Consider the following 16,381-nt stretch of genomic DNA (forward strand, 5'->3'; position numbering starts at 1 on the left):
ACCCACAAACCATTTCATCAGGACAAAATCATAAGGACACAGAAGTCAGGAAATGCTTTTATGAGTGATAGACTGAAAATGAATCACATGTGTGCTCAAATTAGTTTTTTTCCCCCTCATAATTGTAATTATTCATGTTACGCAATGCTCAAGAGATAAGATGAAAACAATGCTGAATTAAACCATTTATGCTTAAAAACTTGAATAGTGTTGAACAGTTATTGGTCTTCAGTGGCGGAGCAGAGACATAATTTGCTTGAACAGATTGATACAGGAATGCAATGCAACAGTGAAATGCAACAGTGGCTTTTTGATGCCACAGGATGTAAGAAGTAATTTTGCATGCACCAGATTTGAATGGAGGGAGAAGGGAAGGCATGGGAAGAATACAGAGTAGATGACATGATTCTATCCTTTTCATATTGCTCCTGCGCACTATTTAGGCTATTTGTTCATTCATTTATTTAGCAATACCAGAATGGTCTTTTTTTTTTTTTTTTGAAAATAAATTTGTGTATAATTAAAATGTTTTGTTATGGCATCACTCAAACAAACAAACAAATACCGACTGGTTTAAGACCATCAGGGAAATAGTATAGACTCTCATTAAACAAAGTCATATCTAACCAGAAGAATAATTCACCAGTAAATGTATGAAGGACCAGTATAAATTCAGCACATTGGACAGCTCCCACTGCTGAACACTGAACAACAGACATGTTCATTCTGAATGATGAAGTATATGTACTTTATGTTTGAGTAAGTATTAGGAAAAGCCACATGTGCATTAGTCTCAGCCTCAGACGTCATGCCCACCAACTGTTGGCTAAATGTCTGATGTATATGGGGCCGTTCACATATCGCGTCTTTTCCGCGGGCAAGTCAATTATTTCAAATGTAGGCGTGCGGCAGGGTTTCGGGTTTTTATATCTCATCTCCATAAATATATCTAGTAGTAAAGCTAATACAAGGGCTAGAAATCAATTTATCCTTTGTTGAAACGTCCTGCTCCTCATGGAGAGCGCAGTTCATGGTTGCATAGCAACGACAGACGCCAAGGGAGCGCAAGCGCTTTGGAAACTTTCCACGCATTTTTAGACGCGATATGTGAACTGCCCCTAATGCTGCGTTCACACCGAACGCGTCTGGGGCGTCTGAGGCGTCTGATTTACATGTTAAGTCAATGTAAACGCGCGTCTAGGTGTCCTGCGGCGCGAATCAAGCGTCTAGCGCGGCGCGAGTCGGCCGTTGACGCGCGAATAGCGCGGCGCGAATTGAGCGTTCACGCGGCTGACGCGCGAATTGAGCGTCTGACGCCCAAACGCCCGAGTTGAAAAATCTGAACTTTGGCGTAAATTCGCGGCGCGTTAACCAATCAGGGACTCTGCTTTGGTAACGTGTTTATGATGTGATCAGTGGTGGAGACCAGAACAAAGATGTCGCTGTGTGTGTGGCCACCCTGAGCTCTATGATGTCTCATTATATTTTTATCGAGACAGGAAAAAAAGGACCTTGCCTGGAAGAGAATAAGCGAAGAAATCGGACAATCTGGTTAGATGTAAAACTTTTTGCATGATTTTAGCCGTTGATACTAGCCCACCTTCTAGCTAGCAAAAGTCGGCCGGCATAACCGAGTTAAATTGCCGCTACAGGTTTCCAACTGACGAGATTATGTGTTTATTCAGAGGATCTGTGCAGAAAGAGATGAAAGCCCCTCCCATGACGCGAATTCGCGTCTGAACGCACTTTGTTTAGACGCGCGAATTGAGCGAATTTTACGCGCGTCTGAAGCGTCTGACTTAAAAATGTTCAAGCGTCCAACTAGACGCGTCTGGCGCGAATTTGACGCCCCAGACGCGTTCGGTGTGAACGCAGCATAAGGCACACTTATCCCACGGTAAAAATCGCGTTCCGGGAGGTAAAACCTGCGTTTTTGGCAGGGCTCCTCTGGTAAAATTCGCATTACAGGGACTAAATATCACATTATTCGGGGTCGATTCAACCCGCAGACATGAAAAACAACCCGCGGCAACAGTGTAAAAGTAGCCCAATTCCACGGGAAAACCGCGGACTTGGCAACACTGCCGGTCTCTTATTGAAGGGACATCGACTTCACATTTTCACACCCCTAAAGCTGGAGCGGAACAAAACGAACTGTGATTGGTTGCATTACAGACCTTCTGCCGTCAGTCTGAAGGTCTGGCTATGTGAGACTACAGGTGTGTTCGAGCTCATGCAGCGCCGCACAGACCGATCGGCGGCTGACTTGAAGCAGTGCATGCCGGTAAGAAATTTTGTCCGACTTGAGACAGCGCCGACACCATGTGACTGTGACGTATAGCTTCAAAGTACCACGAGAGCGATTCGAGATCAGCCACCTGAGGCAGCCAGCGCAGTTTCTCAAGAGGAGCTGCACGAGCTCTGATGACGACACAGCTGTTTCACGATTGGCCGGATTCACCGCATGACAAAGATCACGTGTGTTTCGTGTTTATTGTCACACCTTCAGTTCCAGTAATGCTCAAAAATCTGTTTTTATGACAGTTAAAGCTCTTTTCATGTAGTCGCGATGTTATATTGTGTCATGTTTATCAAAACAAAACTGATAAAAAACGTAGACCCCACTACATTGGCATTTAAATAATATATGCTTATGTTGAACTTTATTCTTGTAAAAACAGACGCTGTAAGCAGTACATAAAGTATTGAATGAAAATGTCTCTGAAACATCAGTGTATTAGTCAAATATTGCATTTATTTCACTTCAGCTGTGATAAAGTATGCAAACGCAGCGCGAGCGTCACTACAGGAAGCAGAAAGTGTCCGACTTCATGTCTCCGTTTTCAGCTCCTCCCCGCCTGCACACGGCTACTCTCGCCGATCGGTTGCATCCAGCCGCAGCCGATGTCGAACACACCTTACATGTGCATTAGTGTTACAGTTCCCGTCAGCTCTGGACTCAATCTCCCATTATCCTCCCTGGCCTACACCTGCACTCACTTCCTCATCACATCTCCTGATCAGTAATCACCCGCACCTGCAATTCATCCGCTCATCACCACAGCACTACTTTATCACTCCACTCTCCTCAGTATGTGTGTCCGTTCTTGTTCATACGAAGGACTATCCATGTTTTGCTCCAATACCTTGTGGTTACTTAGCCTACCTTATGGTTACTTAGCCTACCTTATCTACTCCAGTGTGCTTCCCCAGTCTTCGTGCCATTGTATCTGTGTGTGAGTTCACCTACTGTCTCTGTGAGTCTACTACCCAGATTTCTGCCATCCACGATCCATCAACCTGTAAGACAGAGGACTATATCAGTATTCCAGTTTCCTCACTGCAAAGACTCATTATATCATCCACTTACCTGTTCATCTGTGTTTCAACTGCTCTGTTAATAAACCACCTTCTACGTGCAAACCTGTTGTCTCCTAATCTTCTGTCCATAACAATTAGTTCCTTTAACAATATATATTTAATATTTTTATATAATCTTTAATAATGTGCAAATATCTGTGAGGCTCTAGACAAAGTTTCCATGTCTAATAAGTAATACACTTTTAAAGAAGCTGCTCATAGAGTCAATTTAAAGTATACTTCACATCAAACCATGCAAATTATTATTATTGTTATACTTTGTTCTCAAATATTATTAATAACATCAGCATTGTGTGACTACGTGTATTTAGTGTGTGTTAGCATTACCTGTAGATTTTAATTTCTGTACAGTCTAATCTCTAACATTAATTTGTCATACCATAAAATCCGCCATCAAAATGATAAGTTTAATTATTCCAGCTGCTGTGAGAAAAGGCTATAAATGATCCGCCACCTGCAGCATCCTCACATGATATAGCCTACTAGCTGGGACTCGTTCTTTATGTAAACAGACGTGACGTAATGACGCAAAGACGAACGGCTGCATGCTTGAATTTCGCACAGAATCCTACTAGTATTTTTACAAGCTTACCGTTGTGAATCGGGCTAAGGTTATGAGATAGTTTTGAACACTGGCTGGTTATGTACTTGCTCAAAAATTGATTTTGGATAATTTTTAACCAAAAAAAGTTATAGACAGCAGCTTTAATAAATGTTCATTTAATATATTAATAAATGTTAATTTCCAACATACTTTGGGTTCATTTTAAGTAAGCAATACAGTATTTTTTTAAACAATGGTTGAGTTAAATAAAACTACCCAGCAGGTTGGGCAAACTTTTAACCCAACCTCTAGGATTGTCCATTTTCAACCCAACTTGGTTTGCTTTTAGCCCAGCATTTTTTTAGTGTGTACTTTGTAAAAGGAACATGACTCTGCTTCAGTCTGCTTTAATAATAAAATACATGTTGTTTTCATACTCCCATTAGCCGTTCCAACATGGCTCTCTCCTTTAGGTAGCAAGTTGTGGAGCTAAAAGTGTGTGTGCTTGAATATGTCTCCCCCTTTTGAACCATAATCTGATTCCAGTAGAGTGTTGAACTTTACCTGTGGTTTATTGATATATATTTTTTCACTAGAAGCCCCAAAAAAGGTGCCACTCACTCACTCACTCACTCACTCAGTCACACACGCACGCTCAGACGCACCATGTGCATCATTATTTTTTAAATTAACATGCTCTCATAATCTTGAATCAAAATTATTTCCCCTCCCACTTTCAGCGACATTTCTTCTCTTCTCTGATGATGTGTTCACTGGCGTGAGGGCGGGACAACTTGTCACTCACATGACATCACAGTAATAGCAAACCACAAACATCCAATCAATTCCTGATGGACAAACTCAAGTCACAACTTACATTTCCTTACATTTTACTTTTTTGAGAAGATATTTCACTTGGAAACAGGAAAGATGAACACAACTTCAGTTTCATGACAACTTTAATGGTTATTATAAAAAGCATCACACACTTTTGTGTATTGTGTAGCTGATTTATCATGAAGTATTGATCTTCACATGTGTTACTGTTTCTATTTTAGAATATAATGCAGCTAATTTCAGCTCAATGGACAGCTGTCAGTGTCAGCATAACCACAGTATAGACAAGCTGAGCAAACTTCCTTCATGCAAATGTGTGAACTCTAACCAACACACAAAACCACACATAGTCTAATGGAAACATTTGTGCTTGTTGACCAGTGATCAAGTAAGAGATGTGAAGTGAGAGTTTGACAGCATGTCACAGCAGCAAATGTGAAGGCGTAAGCATTAAGTAGTCTGAATATAAGAGTTGTGGTTTCCTGTTTTGACATGTTTACACGGTTTGTACCCACTACAACAGAGAACATCATGAGTTTTACAGCTAAACTTTGATTAAAAAAACTTGACCAACTGAAATGTAAAGCACAAAATTTCTCAAATGAAGATGATTATCTGCATGTATGCATCACAATTATTTGATACTAAACATATCTATCTGACAAACAAAAGTATTACCTCCTCTTCATATCTGTTTGATGATCCATTTTTGTAAACCAATCAGAGCAAATTAGAGTAAAAAAGTCTATAGGGTAACCAATGATTGGTTAATACTACTCTTTGTACGTACACATGATAACCTAATTTAATGAACACCTCCTGTGACGTGAAACATTTTAGAAAAGATTTTCCATTGACGTGAACCAATCAGATGAGAGCTGCCGTCTGTAAGACCCTCACCAGTGTCAGTTATTCACAGTCACTCACAGAGATGGAGAGGTCAAGACTTGCTCTCGTCGTGCTCATGTGTAAGAAAAAATGGGTTTGAGAAAGTTTTCAGCTGTTTTTAAAGTGTTTTTTTTTACGTAAATTTCAAAATTACTGTGAATATTTTTGTATGGTAATACATATTTCAAATGTAAGTGCTTTAATAAGTTATTTTGCACTTTTACAGGTGTTTTGTTGTTCAGTCAGAACAAAATCTCTGGAGCAGAAGTGGAGATGAAAGTCAGACCAGGAGACAACATCACTCTCTACTGTGATCGCTCTTTAACTTTTGGTTTCCGCTTTTTATGGATCAGAAACTGCTCTCATGAAAATCAACCCTCTCTCATAATAAGTGTAGTAAGTTTGGGCCTGGGGACATTTCGGCGTTTCAGCTCTGTCCACAACCGCTCCAGTAATTCTTATGATCTACATATTACTAACATCAGTGTCTCTGATCTGGGACTGTATTACTGTGCAGAAGAAGAAAATAAAGTATATGAAGATGAACAAGGCAGGAGCACCCGATATAAAGCGTACTATTATGGAAACCGAACAACTCGTCTCTCTTTTGCAGGTAAGAAAACATTTCTGCTATTTATTATTGTATCATTATTGTATCATATGTAATTCTGGAGCACTTTCTCACTGAAGAAGCACAATGAACATAAAAATATTTGAACAAACAATCATTGATACATTTATATTTATTTTATATTGAGCAATGGACTTGTTCTGAACCTTCCACACCTCATGACTGTAATAATAATAATAATAATAATAATAATAATATGTTAATTTTATATAGAGGAAGTAACTTCATGTTCTGGACTGAACATCACCTCCACTCCTCGTGTATCAGACTGTGTTCTCTGCTGGACGCTGCTGTTCAGTGTGTGTCCGGTGTGTGTTCTCCTCTCCTCGATCTGTCTGTACTGCCTCTGTCAGAGGAAAAATACAGGTATCATTCACTAATTCACACTCTTCTCTTGCACTACCACAGTTTTAATTTAACGTAAAGATAAACAGCTTTGCCAATTAGAGTCCTTTGATAAGCAAATCTGCAAACAAAACTTGATAGTAGTGTCAAAATTGAAATGTAACACTTAACCTTTGCATAAACTCTAAACCATTTATGTATGTGATGTTCTAATTTAAACAATCCATTGTAGATGCTGCGACAGATCAAAAAGACAATTTGAGAGGTATAAATGCCATTGAGGTATGAACAATGCAAACACACACATTCATTAAAGACATATAAATATATGTTTCAGAAAGCAACTTCATTAATTCATGAATTTTCTTTCATTCCAGGGTGAGGATGAAGAGGTGTGTTATGCATCTTTAGACGTGAAAACCAGGAGACAAAAACAACGCAAGACAAAGCGAGTGCAGAGTTCAGACTTCAGTACATATGCTCAGGTCAGAACAGACACGGAATAGAACTAAAATAGAACTGAGGTGCTTTCTGAAACTTTCCAAATACGATAAAGGTCATTATCATGTAACATCACTTAATGATACTACATCTCAATGTAAAATATATTTAATTCCCTACTTGGATATTTGGTCCCATTTTATATTAAGTGTCTTTAACTACTAGCCTATGTACTAACATTTAAATTTATAATGTGATTCAGTGTCCTTATTGTGTAGACATGTTTTTACATGTACTTATATTTGAAAATACCTGCATGTAAATACAGCTGTAATTAATATCTATAATTATAATTGATATTTCCATTTCACCTTAACCAACCCTCAAACTTACCCATACCATGAAATGGTAATGGTTTTGTCACATATAGCAAACATCTCCTCACTATCCGCTAGCTGCCTGTCCCCTGAACACACTGTAAAAAAACGTGGTCTCTGTAGTTGCCACAAGCTCCAAAAACGGCAACAAAAACTACCTGGTGCAGCCTGGTCCACGAAACATAATAAACACGCTCCAGCCAATAACTGACAAGAATGATTTTAAATGCGCGTTCATGACTGTTTCAGGAAGCATGGAGGGGAGGGGGAGGAGGAGGAGGAGGAGGAGGAGGGAGGGTCTAGCTAACCTCCATTTTGTTTGACAACACTTCGAACGTCAACAGGACGCCACCCAGGATCGCTTAGAGCACCTTTAAAGGTGCCCTAGAACTTTTTTTAAAAGATGTAATATAAGTCTAAGGTGTCCACTGAATGTGTCTGTGATGTTTCAGCTCAAAATACCCCATAGATTTTTTTTAATTCATTTTTTTAACTGCCTATTTTGGGGCATAATTAGAAATGAGCCGATTCAGGATGTGTGGCCCTTTAAATCTGGTGCTCCACGCCATAAGGCAAGAGCTCGCGCTTGCCTTAAACAACATAAAAAAAGTTCAAACAGCTAATATAACCCTCAAAATGGATCTTTACAAAGTGTTTGTCATGCAGCATGTCGAATCGTGTAAGTACAGTGTTTATTTTGATGTTTACATTGATTCTGAATGAGTTTGAGGCTATGCTCCGTGGCTAACGGCTAATGCTACACTGTTGGAGAGATTTATAAAGAATGAAGTTGTGTTTATGCATTATACAGACTGCAAGTGTTTAAAAATGAAAATAGCGATGGCTCTCTTGTCTCCATGAATACAGTAAGAAACGATGGTAACTTTAACCACATTTAACAGTACATTAGCAACATGCTAACGAAACATTTAGAAAGACAATTTACAAATATCACTAAAAATATCATGTTATCATGAATCATGTCAGTTATTATTGCTCCATCTGCCATTTTTCGCTATTGTCCATGCTTGCTTACCTAGTCTGATGATTCGGCTGTGCTGCTCCAGACGTTAATACTGGCTGCCCTTGTCTAATGCCTTTCATAATGTTGGGAACATGGGCTGGCATATGCAAATATTGGGGCGTACACCCCGACAGTTACGTAACAGTCGGTGTTATGTTGAGATTCGTCTGTTCTTCGGAGGTCTTTTAAACAAATAAGATTTATATAAGAAGGAGGAAACAATGGAGTTTGAGACTCACTGTATGTCTTTTCTATGTACTGAATTCTTGTTATTTAACTATGCCGAGGTAAATTCAATTTTTGAATCTAGGGCACCTTTAAATGAATCATTTGCCAACTAACATCTCAAGTTCCGTCGTTAATAACATACAGTTGTAAGAAAAAGTGTGTGAACCACTTGCAGAATCTGTGAAAAATTTTAACAAAATGAGAGAGATCATACAAAATACATGTTATTTTTTGTTTAGTACTGTCCTGAGTAAGATATTTTACATAAAAGATGTTTATATATAGTCCAAAAAAAAAAGCTTCAGTTTTCACCCCCCGGCTCTTAATGCATCGTGTTTTCTTCTGGAGCATCAGTGAATGTTTGAACCTTTTTTAATAGTTGTGTTTGAGTCCCTCAGTTGTCCTCAGTGTGATAAAATGGATCTGAAAATCATACAGTCACTGCTGGAAAGGGTTCAAATATGCAAAAAAAATGCTTAAAAACTGAAGAATCTGCAGGACCTGGAGGATTTTTCTGAAGAACAGAGCTCAGTTTAACTGCTCAGGACAAACAAGAGACTCATGAACAACCATCACAAAACAAACAAACAGTCGTAGATCATCCAGGTAACCACACACAGCATTAAGAACCAATGGTTCATATACTTTTGAATGGGGCCATTTGAATAAATTCAGCTTTTTTTTTTTTTTTCTTGTGGACTATAAACATCTTTTATGTAAAATATCTTACTCAGGACAGTACTGGACAAAAAATAACATTCATTTTGTATGATCTCTCTTATTTTGTTAAAATTTTTTCACATTTTCACAGATTCTGCAAGTGGTTCACATGGTTCACAACTGTAGTTCAACGATTATTCACAAACTTGTGTGGTTGGAACAACAGCTGTCGAGCTGTGGTTAGAATCATAGGCTAGATTCTTGTTTTTATGATGTGGATTTAATAAATGGTCATCTTGAACAAAATAAGCAAGCTGACATTAAGTACAATGTATATCTTTTATTTTGAATATATACAAATGTAATTTACATATTGTAGTTTGTCGTCCGATTTTAAGCACCGCTTTTGAAGAGTGCGCATGTGCGTACGTGCTCTAGTACGTAAGAACGAGCCTATGATTGAACCTGGAAATAAAGCAAAATAAACGAGAAAAATGAGAAGTAGTCATCAGATGACATGTCCGTAATTTATAGCAAAAAAAAAAAAAAAAAAAAAAAAAAAAAAGCAAAAAATATAGCATTAATTCAATCTCAAACGGATTCATTTAGAAGTTATTACTCCACCACCTACATGACATCATTCGCCAGCGTGGCTGAACGACAGGTTTGTGACAATATGGTTTCGGGAAACAGTCGTGACTAGCTAGTTGATTTGTTCATCGATGCATCGTACTATGTTAGTGAAGCAGCGAGTTACGTCGTTGTATGGGAAACGCACCCCAGGTCCTCAGTGCAGTACAATGTTGTTTTCCTCTGTTAAAAGTGTTTTAGTACAGCCTGTGTGGACACACTGATGACCCGAATAACAGGATGTAGAAGTGGGTTTCCTGCATGAAGCGGTGTTTAGTATAAAGATAGCACACATATGTCTGCAAGATGTCTGTTAAAGATCACTTCGTCTGGAAAGCATCTGCTGTTTACAAACATCTGATAGACATCTTTAAGATGTCAGTTTTACATATATTCTAAATCTTAAAGACATCTTCTAAACATCTATTTGACATCTGACAGGAAACGTCCTATAGACGTATTGCAGATGAGCAAACACTCTAAAAAATATGTCTTCCAGACGTAAACACATCAAATAGACATCAAATAGACATCTCCGAGATGTACATGTGCTATCAGTTTATTAAACTTATTCTTAATCCGAATAATTGCAACATTTATTTGTTTCAATTGTACAACTACTAAATTTTGCCAAAAACATACTCCATGGCGGATGAAGCATAATGTGTTTGAGTAGGTTAGTGTGCTTGGATGACAGTTAGCAACAAGTAAACATTCAAACTATATATTTCATCTTATAACTGTAAAGGTAAAAGAGAAAGCCCATTTTAGTTGTTTCTCTGTAGTAAGATACATTCTTGTTTTTCCTCTTGTTTTCTTATTTTTCTTTGAACTGGAGTATGTTATGACTGCCTTTTTTCTTATTTTGCTTTTAATTATTTTGAAAAGTTAAATCAAAACAAATTTAAATATTTAAAACATCAGAGTTGTTCTTAAAAGGAGTTTTACTGAAGTGCAATGCCTGTGTCTTTTCTTGAGGAAGGGTCTTGCTTTGTTTAAAGACATAACAAGCTTAACCACAAATGTTTCCATTCAGTTTAGTGCTTGTGTGAACATGAGACAGAAGAGGTTGGTGTGTATAAATGCTTATGTGGTGAGTTTGTGGTGAAATTGGTTTGTGTACATGCAGCAAAAGCTTGATTTACAGCGCAGTCTTTCTTTAGACTCTCTGATGGATGAGGAAGAATCACATTTACTGCATCTCTCAGAATGAAGCAAAAAGAGCAGGTTTCATTTGTTTTGCTTTCATTTTTACTTTGGCAATGCATCTCACATGAACACTCAAATAATGTTCGGTGCCATGTCATTTAATAATGTGTCAAAAGGAATGTTTCTGTACATTTTTGTCACTGTATATAATGGATAGTGATGTTTATAGTATGGCAATGTATATTTTACTTGTCCATGATCTGTTATTTCTGAAAGAGACTCATGATGGTCAGAGCCGTCAGTGTGTTTAGTTTTATTAGTGGCCTGAGGGGGGCAGTGTGGATTTGCTTTTCCTAAAATGTCTAAAACATTTTAAATTCCACATTCATTTGACTCATATTTTAAAGCACATTTTTTATGTGAAGCAAATAGCAAATGTGTCATATAGCAAATAAATGTGTCATATCAATTCATGTTGCCATTGAGTTGTCCTTAACTGTGTTTAGCAATAATTAAATGTTCTAGAACCCTATTTCACAAGATGTAATATAAGTCTAAGGTGTCCCCTGAATGTGTCTATGAAGTTTCAGCTCAAAATACCCCATACATTTTTTTATTATTCATTTTTTAACTTTAATTTTGGGGCATAATTAAAAATGCACCGATTCAGCATGTGTCCCCTTTAAATGCTTGCGCTCCCCGCCCCTGAGCTCGCAACTCTATAATACATTGCATAAACAAAGTTCACACAGCTAATATAACCCTCAAAATGGATCTTTTGAGGGTTATATTAGAATATTTTTGGTGCACCAAAAAAAACAAAATAACAACTTATTTAGTGATGGCCGATTTCAAAACACTGCTTCAGGAAGCTTCGGAGCACAAATGAATCAGTGTATCGAATCATGATTCAGATTGCGTGTCAAACTGCCAACGGCTGAAATCACGTGACTTTGGCGCTCCGAACAGCAGATTCGATACACTGATTCATTGTGCTCCGATGCTTCCTGAAGCATTGTTTTGAAATCGGCCATCACTAAATAAGTGTTACAATCACAGAAGTGCCGGAACACAAGATGTATAAAAATAGACGTTTATTTACACAACCAGTTGAAACAACAACAAGCAGGTGAGTATATGGAAACTCTTCAGTGCAATGGAGATGAATGGAATGGTAATACTGTCCTTTGTCTTGTAGAAGAAGAGACGGAGCACAATAGTAGATATTCCAGCACAGCGAAACACTGAGGGACTTCATGCACATCTAACAATGTAACACATAGAAGACAAGTAGCAACCGGAGACACAGGTAGGAATACCAGCGAGGTCCATGGGGAGAGCATACAGGTCAGATTCTAACAAGACTGGACATGAGCATGACTGAATGAGAGTCCTTTATACTGCTGGTAATGAGAACTTAAATGACGTGCAGGTGCATGTGATCAGTATTCCGGTGATAGAGTTCGCTGTGATTGGTTGATGGTGGAGCCTGGTGTGTCTGTGACAATAAGTCATTATTTTGTTTTTTTTGGTGCACCAAAAATATTCTCGTCGCTTAATAATATTAATATTGAGTACTCACATGAACCGATTTAAATATGTTTTTAGTACCTTTATGGATCTTGAGAGAGGAAATGTCATTGCTCCCTATGGAGGCCTCATGGAGCCATCGGAGTTCAAATAAAATATCTTAATTTGTATTCTGAAGATTAACAAAGGTCTTACGGGTGGAATGGCACGAGGGTAAGTAATAAATGGCAGAATTTTCATTTTTGGGTGAACTAACCCTTTAATACTGGCTTGTCTAATGCCTTGAACATGGGCTGGCATATGCAAATGTTGGGGGTGTACATATTAATGATCCCGACTGTTGCATCACAGTCGGTGTTATGTTGAGATTCGCCTGTTCTTCAGAGGTCTTTTGCACAAATCAAATTTACATAATAAGGAGGAAACAATGGTGTTTGAGACTCACTGTATGTCATTTCCATGTACAGAACTCTAATTATTTAACTATGCTGAGGTAAATTCAATTTTCAATTCTAGGGCACCTTTAAATATATATTAAAGAAGTGTGGCAAAAGAACATATGTGGGAGGAACATATTAATTTATTATTGTTGTTATTTATTGTGTATATGTGTGGATATATATGTATTTCTGGACCTATAAAAAGAAATGTCCAGTCCAACAAAAAATCCTTTCCACACTTTGCAGAAATGCAAGTCTGACAGAGAAAACTGGATTATAGAGTTATTAGAGGGTTATTGCAGTAACTCTGTTTGTAGTTGAATTAAAAGGGCAAATAAAGTGTGGGTGATAACGAGACATTTAGACCATTAAGTCATTTATTTATTCTATAACTAAAGTATCTCATCTGCACAATATCTCCTGCAATTAATTTTCAGGAATTTGGAACAAAAAATCAGGGTTATTATTAACTACTAACCTATTATTAAACTTTTATTAACTAAAACTAAAACCATAAAAATATGTCCGTTATGTAAAATAATCATTAGCTGAAATAAAATGTAAAAAAAAAAAATTCATTTAGTTTAAGTCATAGTTATAAAATAACTAAATCAACAAATAAATAAATAAAAAATATTAATAAACTGAAGAAAATCAATAATTAATGCTATACAGACATTTAAAGTAGCAAAACTAATAAAAATAACAAAACAAAATAAAAAATGAAATCGAATTCAAATTATAAAAAAAAACTATAGTATATTAATGATAAAATAACACTGCATAAAATATATGACATTAAAGATCCACCATATCCACTTAAAGATAATAAAAATCAACAAACTATCAATCATATAATTATACTTGTGTTTATTGAATACAACTGCTTTATATAACAATATATAGTTTAATAAACAAGCACTGATTGAATCATTGAGTGATCATTCGGGAGTCCATTTTTCATTGCACTGAAACTGTGCCTGCGTCCACATACTCTCTTGAGTTCTATGTGGCATTTGTTGTGGGTCACTATGGACTCTGAGGGAAATGAACATTATCTTCAGTTTGACACAAGAAACACACACGCAAACCCAAAAACAACAGCAATAAAATAGCATAACCTTATTTTGGATTTGGCATGAAGTTTATTTTTCCTTGTGGCATTCATTTCTGTTTCCACGTGAGTAGATATCAGACATTCTTCCAGCTTAAAAACAGAGTAGTCAAACATAGACAATGTCGATGTCGGTCAGTCGAGGAACAGATGATTTCCTCCTTGGTTGTGCCAGCTGCTGTCGATGTCATGCTGTGTGTGAGCATGCGGGTGTGCATGTGTGTGTGTGTGTGTGTGTGTGTGGTGCTATTTTTGACCAACTAATCAGCCATTCACATGCACACTTTGCACTCTTTGGACATGTTGATGTTAGCATTTTATGACAGTGTTGCAAAAGACATACATGCATAATACAAAAAAAAAAAAAAAAGAAAAAAAAAGGAGATCACAGGCAGTTAGATGTTGTCAGGCTTGGCGACACTTTTCTCCTCTGCTGTCGCTGTGTGTTTTAGCTCTGATGGGAAATAATATTACAGGACTGTCATTTGTTGGATAATCACATGAACACAGCCATACATTCTTGTATAAGGTGTCTCATTGTCATATATGAAATAACCACGTCTGTGTTTGATGCCAAACAGCTGTTCTAAATATACCATTCACATCCATCTCAAACACAGAAAAGTTCAACTGACCTGATCTGGGAATCTCTAATTCAGTCTTGAATAAAGATATAGTGGAAAAGACACTCAAAAGCCTGAAAGAGAATTAGTGCAGTGGACAGTGATCTCATCCAGTGCTGTAGGGGTTGAAAGGGCTGCTGTAAAAATAGAAGCAACGTTTTAACTTACAGTAGTAGCATTTTCACTCCATCTAGAGATCTATAGAGGACCAGTATAAATTCAGTACATTGGACAGCTCCCACTGCAGAACGTACTGAACAAAGGATGAAGTATATGTGGTTCTACTTTCTGTTTGAGTATAGAAAAAGCCACATGTGCATTAGCACCTTTAACAATATGCATTTCATATTTAATAACTTGCATCACATTTATTCAAAACATGTTCAGATTTTTATATAATTTTTAATAATGTGCAAATATCTGTGCACCTCTGGACAAAGCTTTGTTTCCATGTCTAATAAGTAATATACTTATTACAAAGCTGATCATAAAGTAAATTTACTTTATTTGTGATACACACACACTTTTTTTTTTAAATTCATCTTGAATTAAAATAATTTCCCCTCCCTCTTGCAGCGACATCTCTTCTCTTCTCTGACGATGTGTTTACTGGTGTGAGGGCGGGACAACCTGTCACTCACATGACATCACAGCAATAGCACAACCATCCAATCAATTCCTGATGGACAAACTCAAGTCCTGACTCCACTTACTTTTGTGTATTGTGTAGTTAATTTATCATATGAAGTATTGATCTTCACATGTGTAACCGTTTCTGTTTTAGAATATAATGCAGCTAATTTCAGCTCAATGGACAGCTGTCAGTGTCAGTATAACCACAGTACAGACAAGCTGAGCAAACTTCCTTTGTGCAAATGTGTGAACTCTAACCAACTCACAAAACCACACATAGACTAATGGAAACATTTGTGCTTGTTGACCAGTGATCAAGTAAGAGATGTGAAGTGAGAGTTTGACAACATGTCACTGCAGCAAATGTGAAGGCATAAGCATTAAGTAGTCTGAATATAAGTTTTGTGGTTTCCTGTTTTGACATGTTTACATGTTGCTGGTTTGTACCCACTACAACAGAGAACATCATTAATATTACAGCTGAACTTTGATAAAAAAAACTTGACCAATTGAAATGTAAAGCACAAAATTTCTCAAGTGAATGTTGATTATCTGCATGTGTGCATCAAAATTATTTGATACTAAACATATCTAACATATTGATATGAAACACAAGTATTTCCTCCTCTTCATTTCTGTATGATGATGATTTCCAGTTTTGTAAACCAATCAGAGCAAATTAATAAAAAATATTGATTTATACTTGGTTTATACTACTCTTTGTATGTACTGTACACATGATAACAATTTATTTACCAACTCCTCTGTGACATGAGACATTTTAGAAAAGATTTTCCATTGACGTGAACCAATCAGATGAGAGCTGCCGTCTGTAAGACCCTCACCAGTGTCAGTTATTCACAGTCACTCACAGAGATGGAGAGGTCAAGACTTGCTCTTGTTGCG

General features: G+C 37.2%; 1 protein-coding gene across 1 annotated transcript; it reads left to right on the top strand.

Annotated features, from left to right (window-relative positions):
• The first annotated feature begins 5,882 nt into the window (after window positions 1-5,882).
• Window positions 5,883-7,468, top strand: LOC125272523. The gene is made up of 4 exons (XM_048197411.1): window positions 5,883-6,263; window positions 6,495-6,647; window positions 6,859-6,908; window positions 7,004-7,468. Exons 1-4 carry the CDS (start codon window positions 5,924-5,926, stop codon window positions 7,130-7,132), a joined length of 672 nt encoding a protein of 223 aa, XP_048053368.1. The 5' UTR covers window positions 5,883-5,923; the 3' UTR covers window positions 7,133-7,468.
• Window positions 7,469-16,381: the final 8,913 nt, after the last annotated feature.

Source organism: Megalobrama amblycephala, linkage group LG7, assembly GCF_018812025.1.
Source record: "Megalobrama amblycephala isolate DHTTF-2021 linkage group LG7, ASM1881202v1, whole genome shotgun sequence".
Classification (NCBI taxonomy): Eukaryota; Metazoa; Chordata; class Actinopteri; order Cypriniformes; family Xenocyprididae; genus Megalobrama; species Megalobrama amblycephala.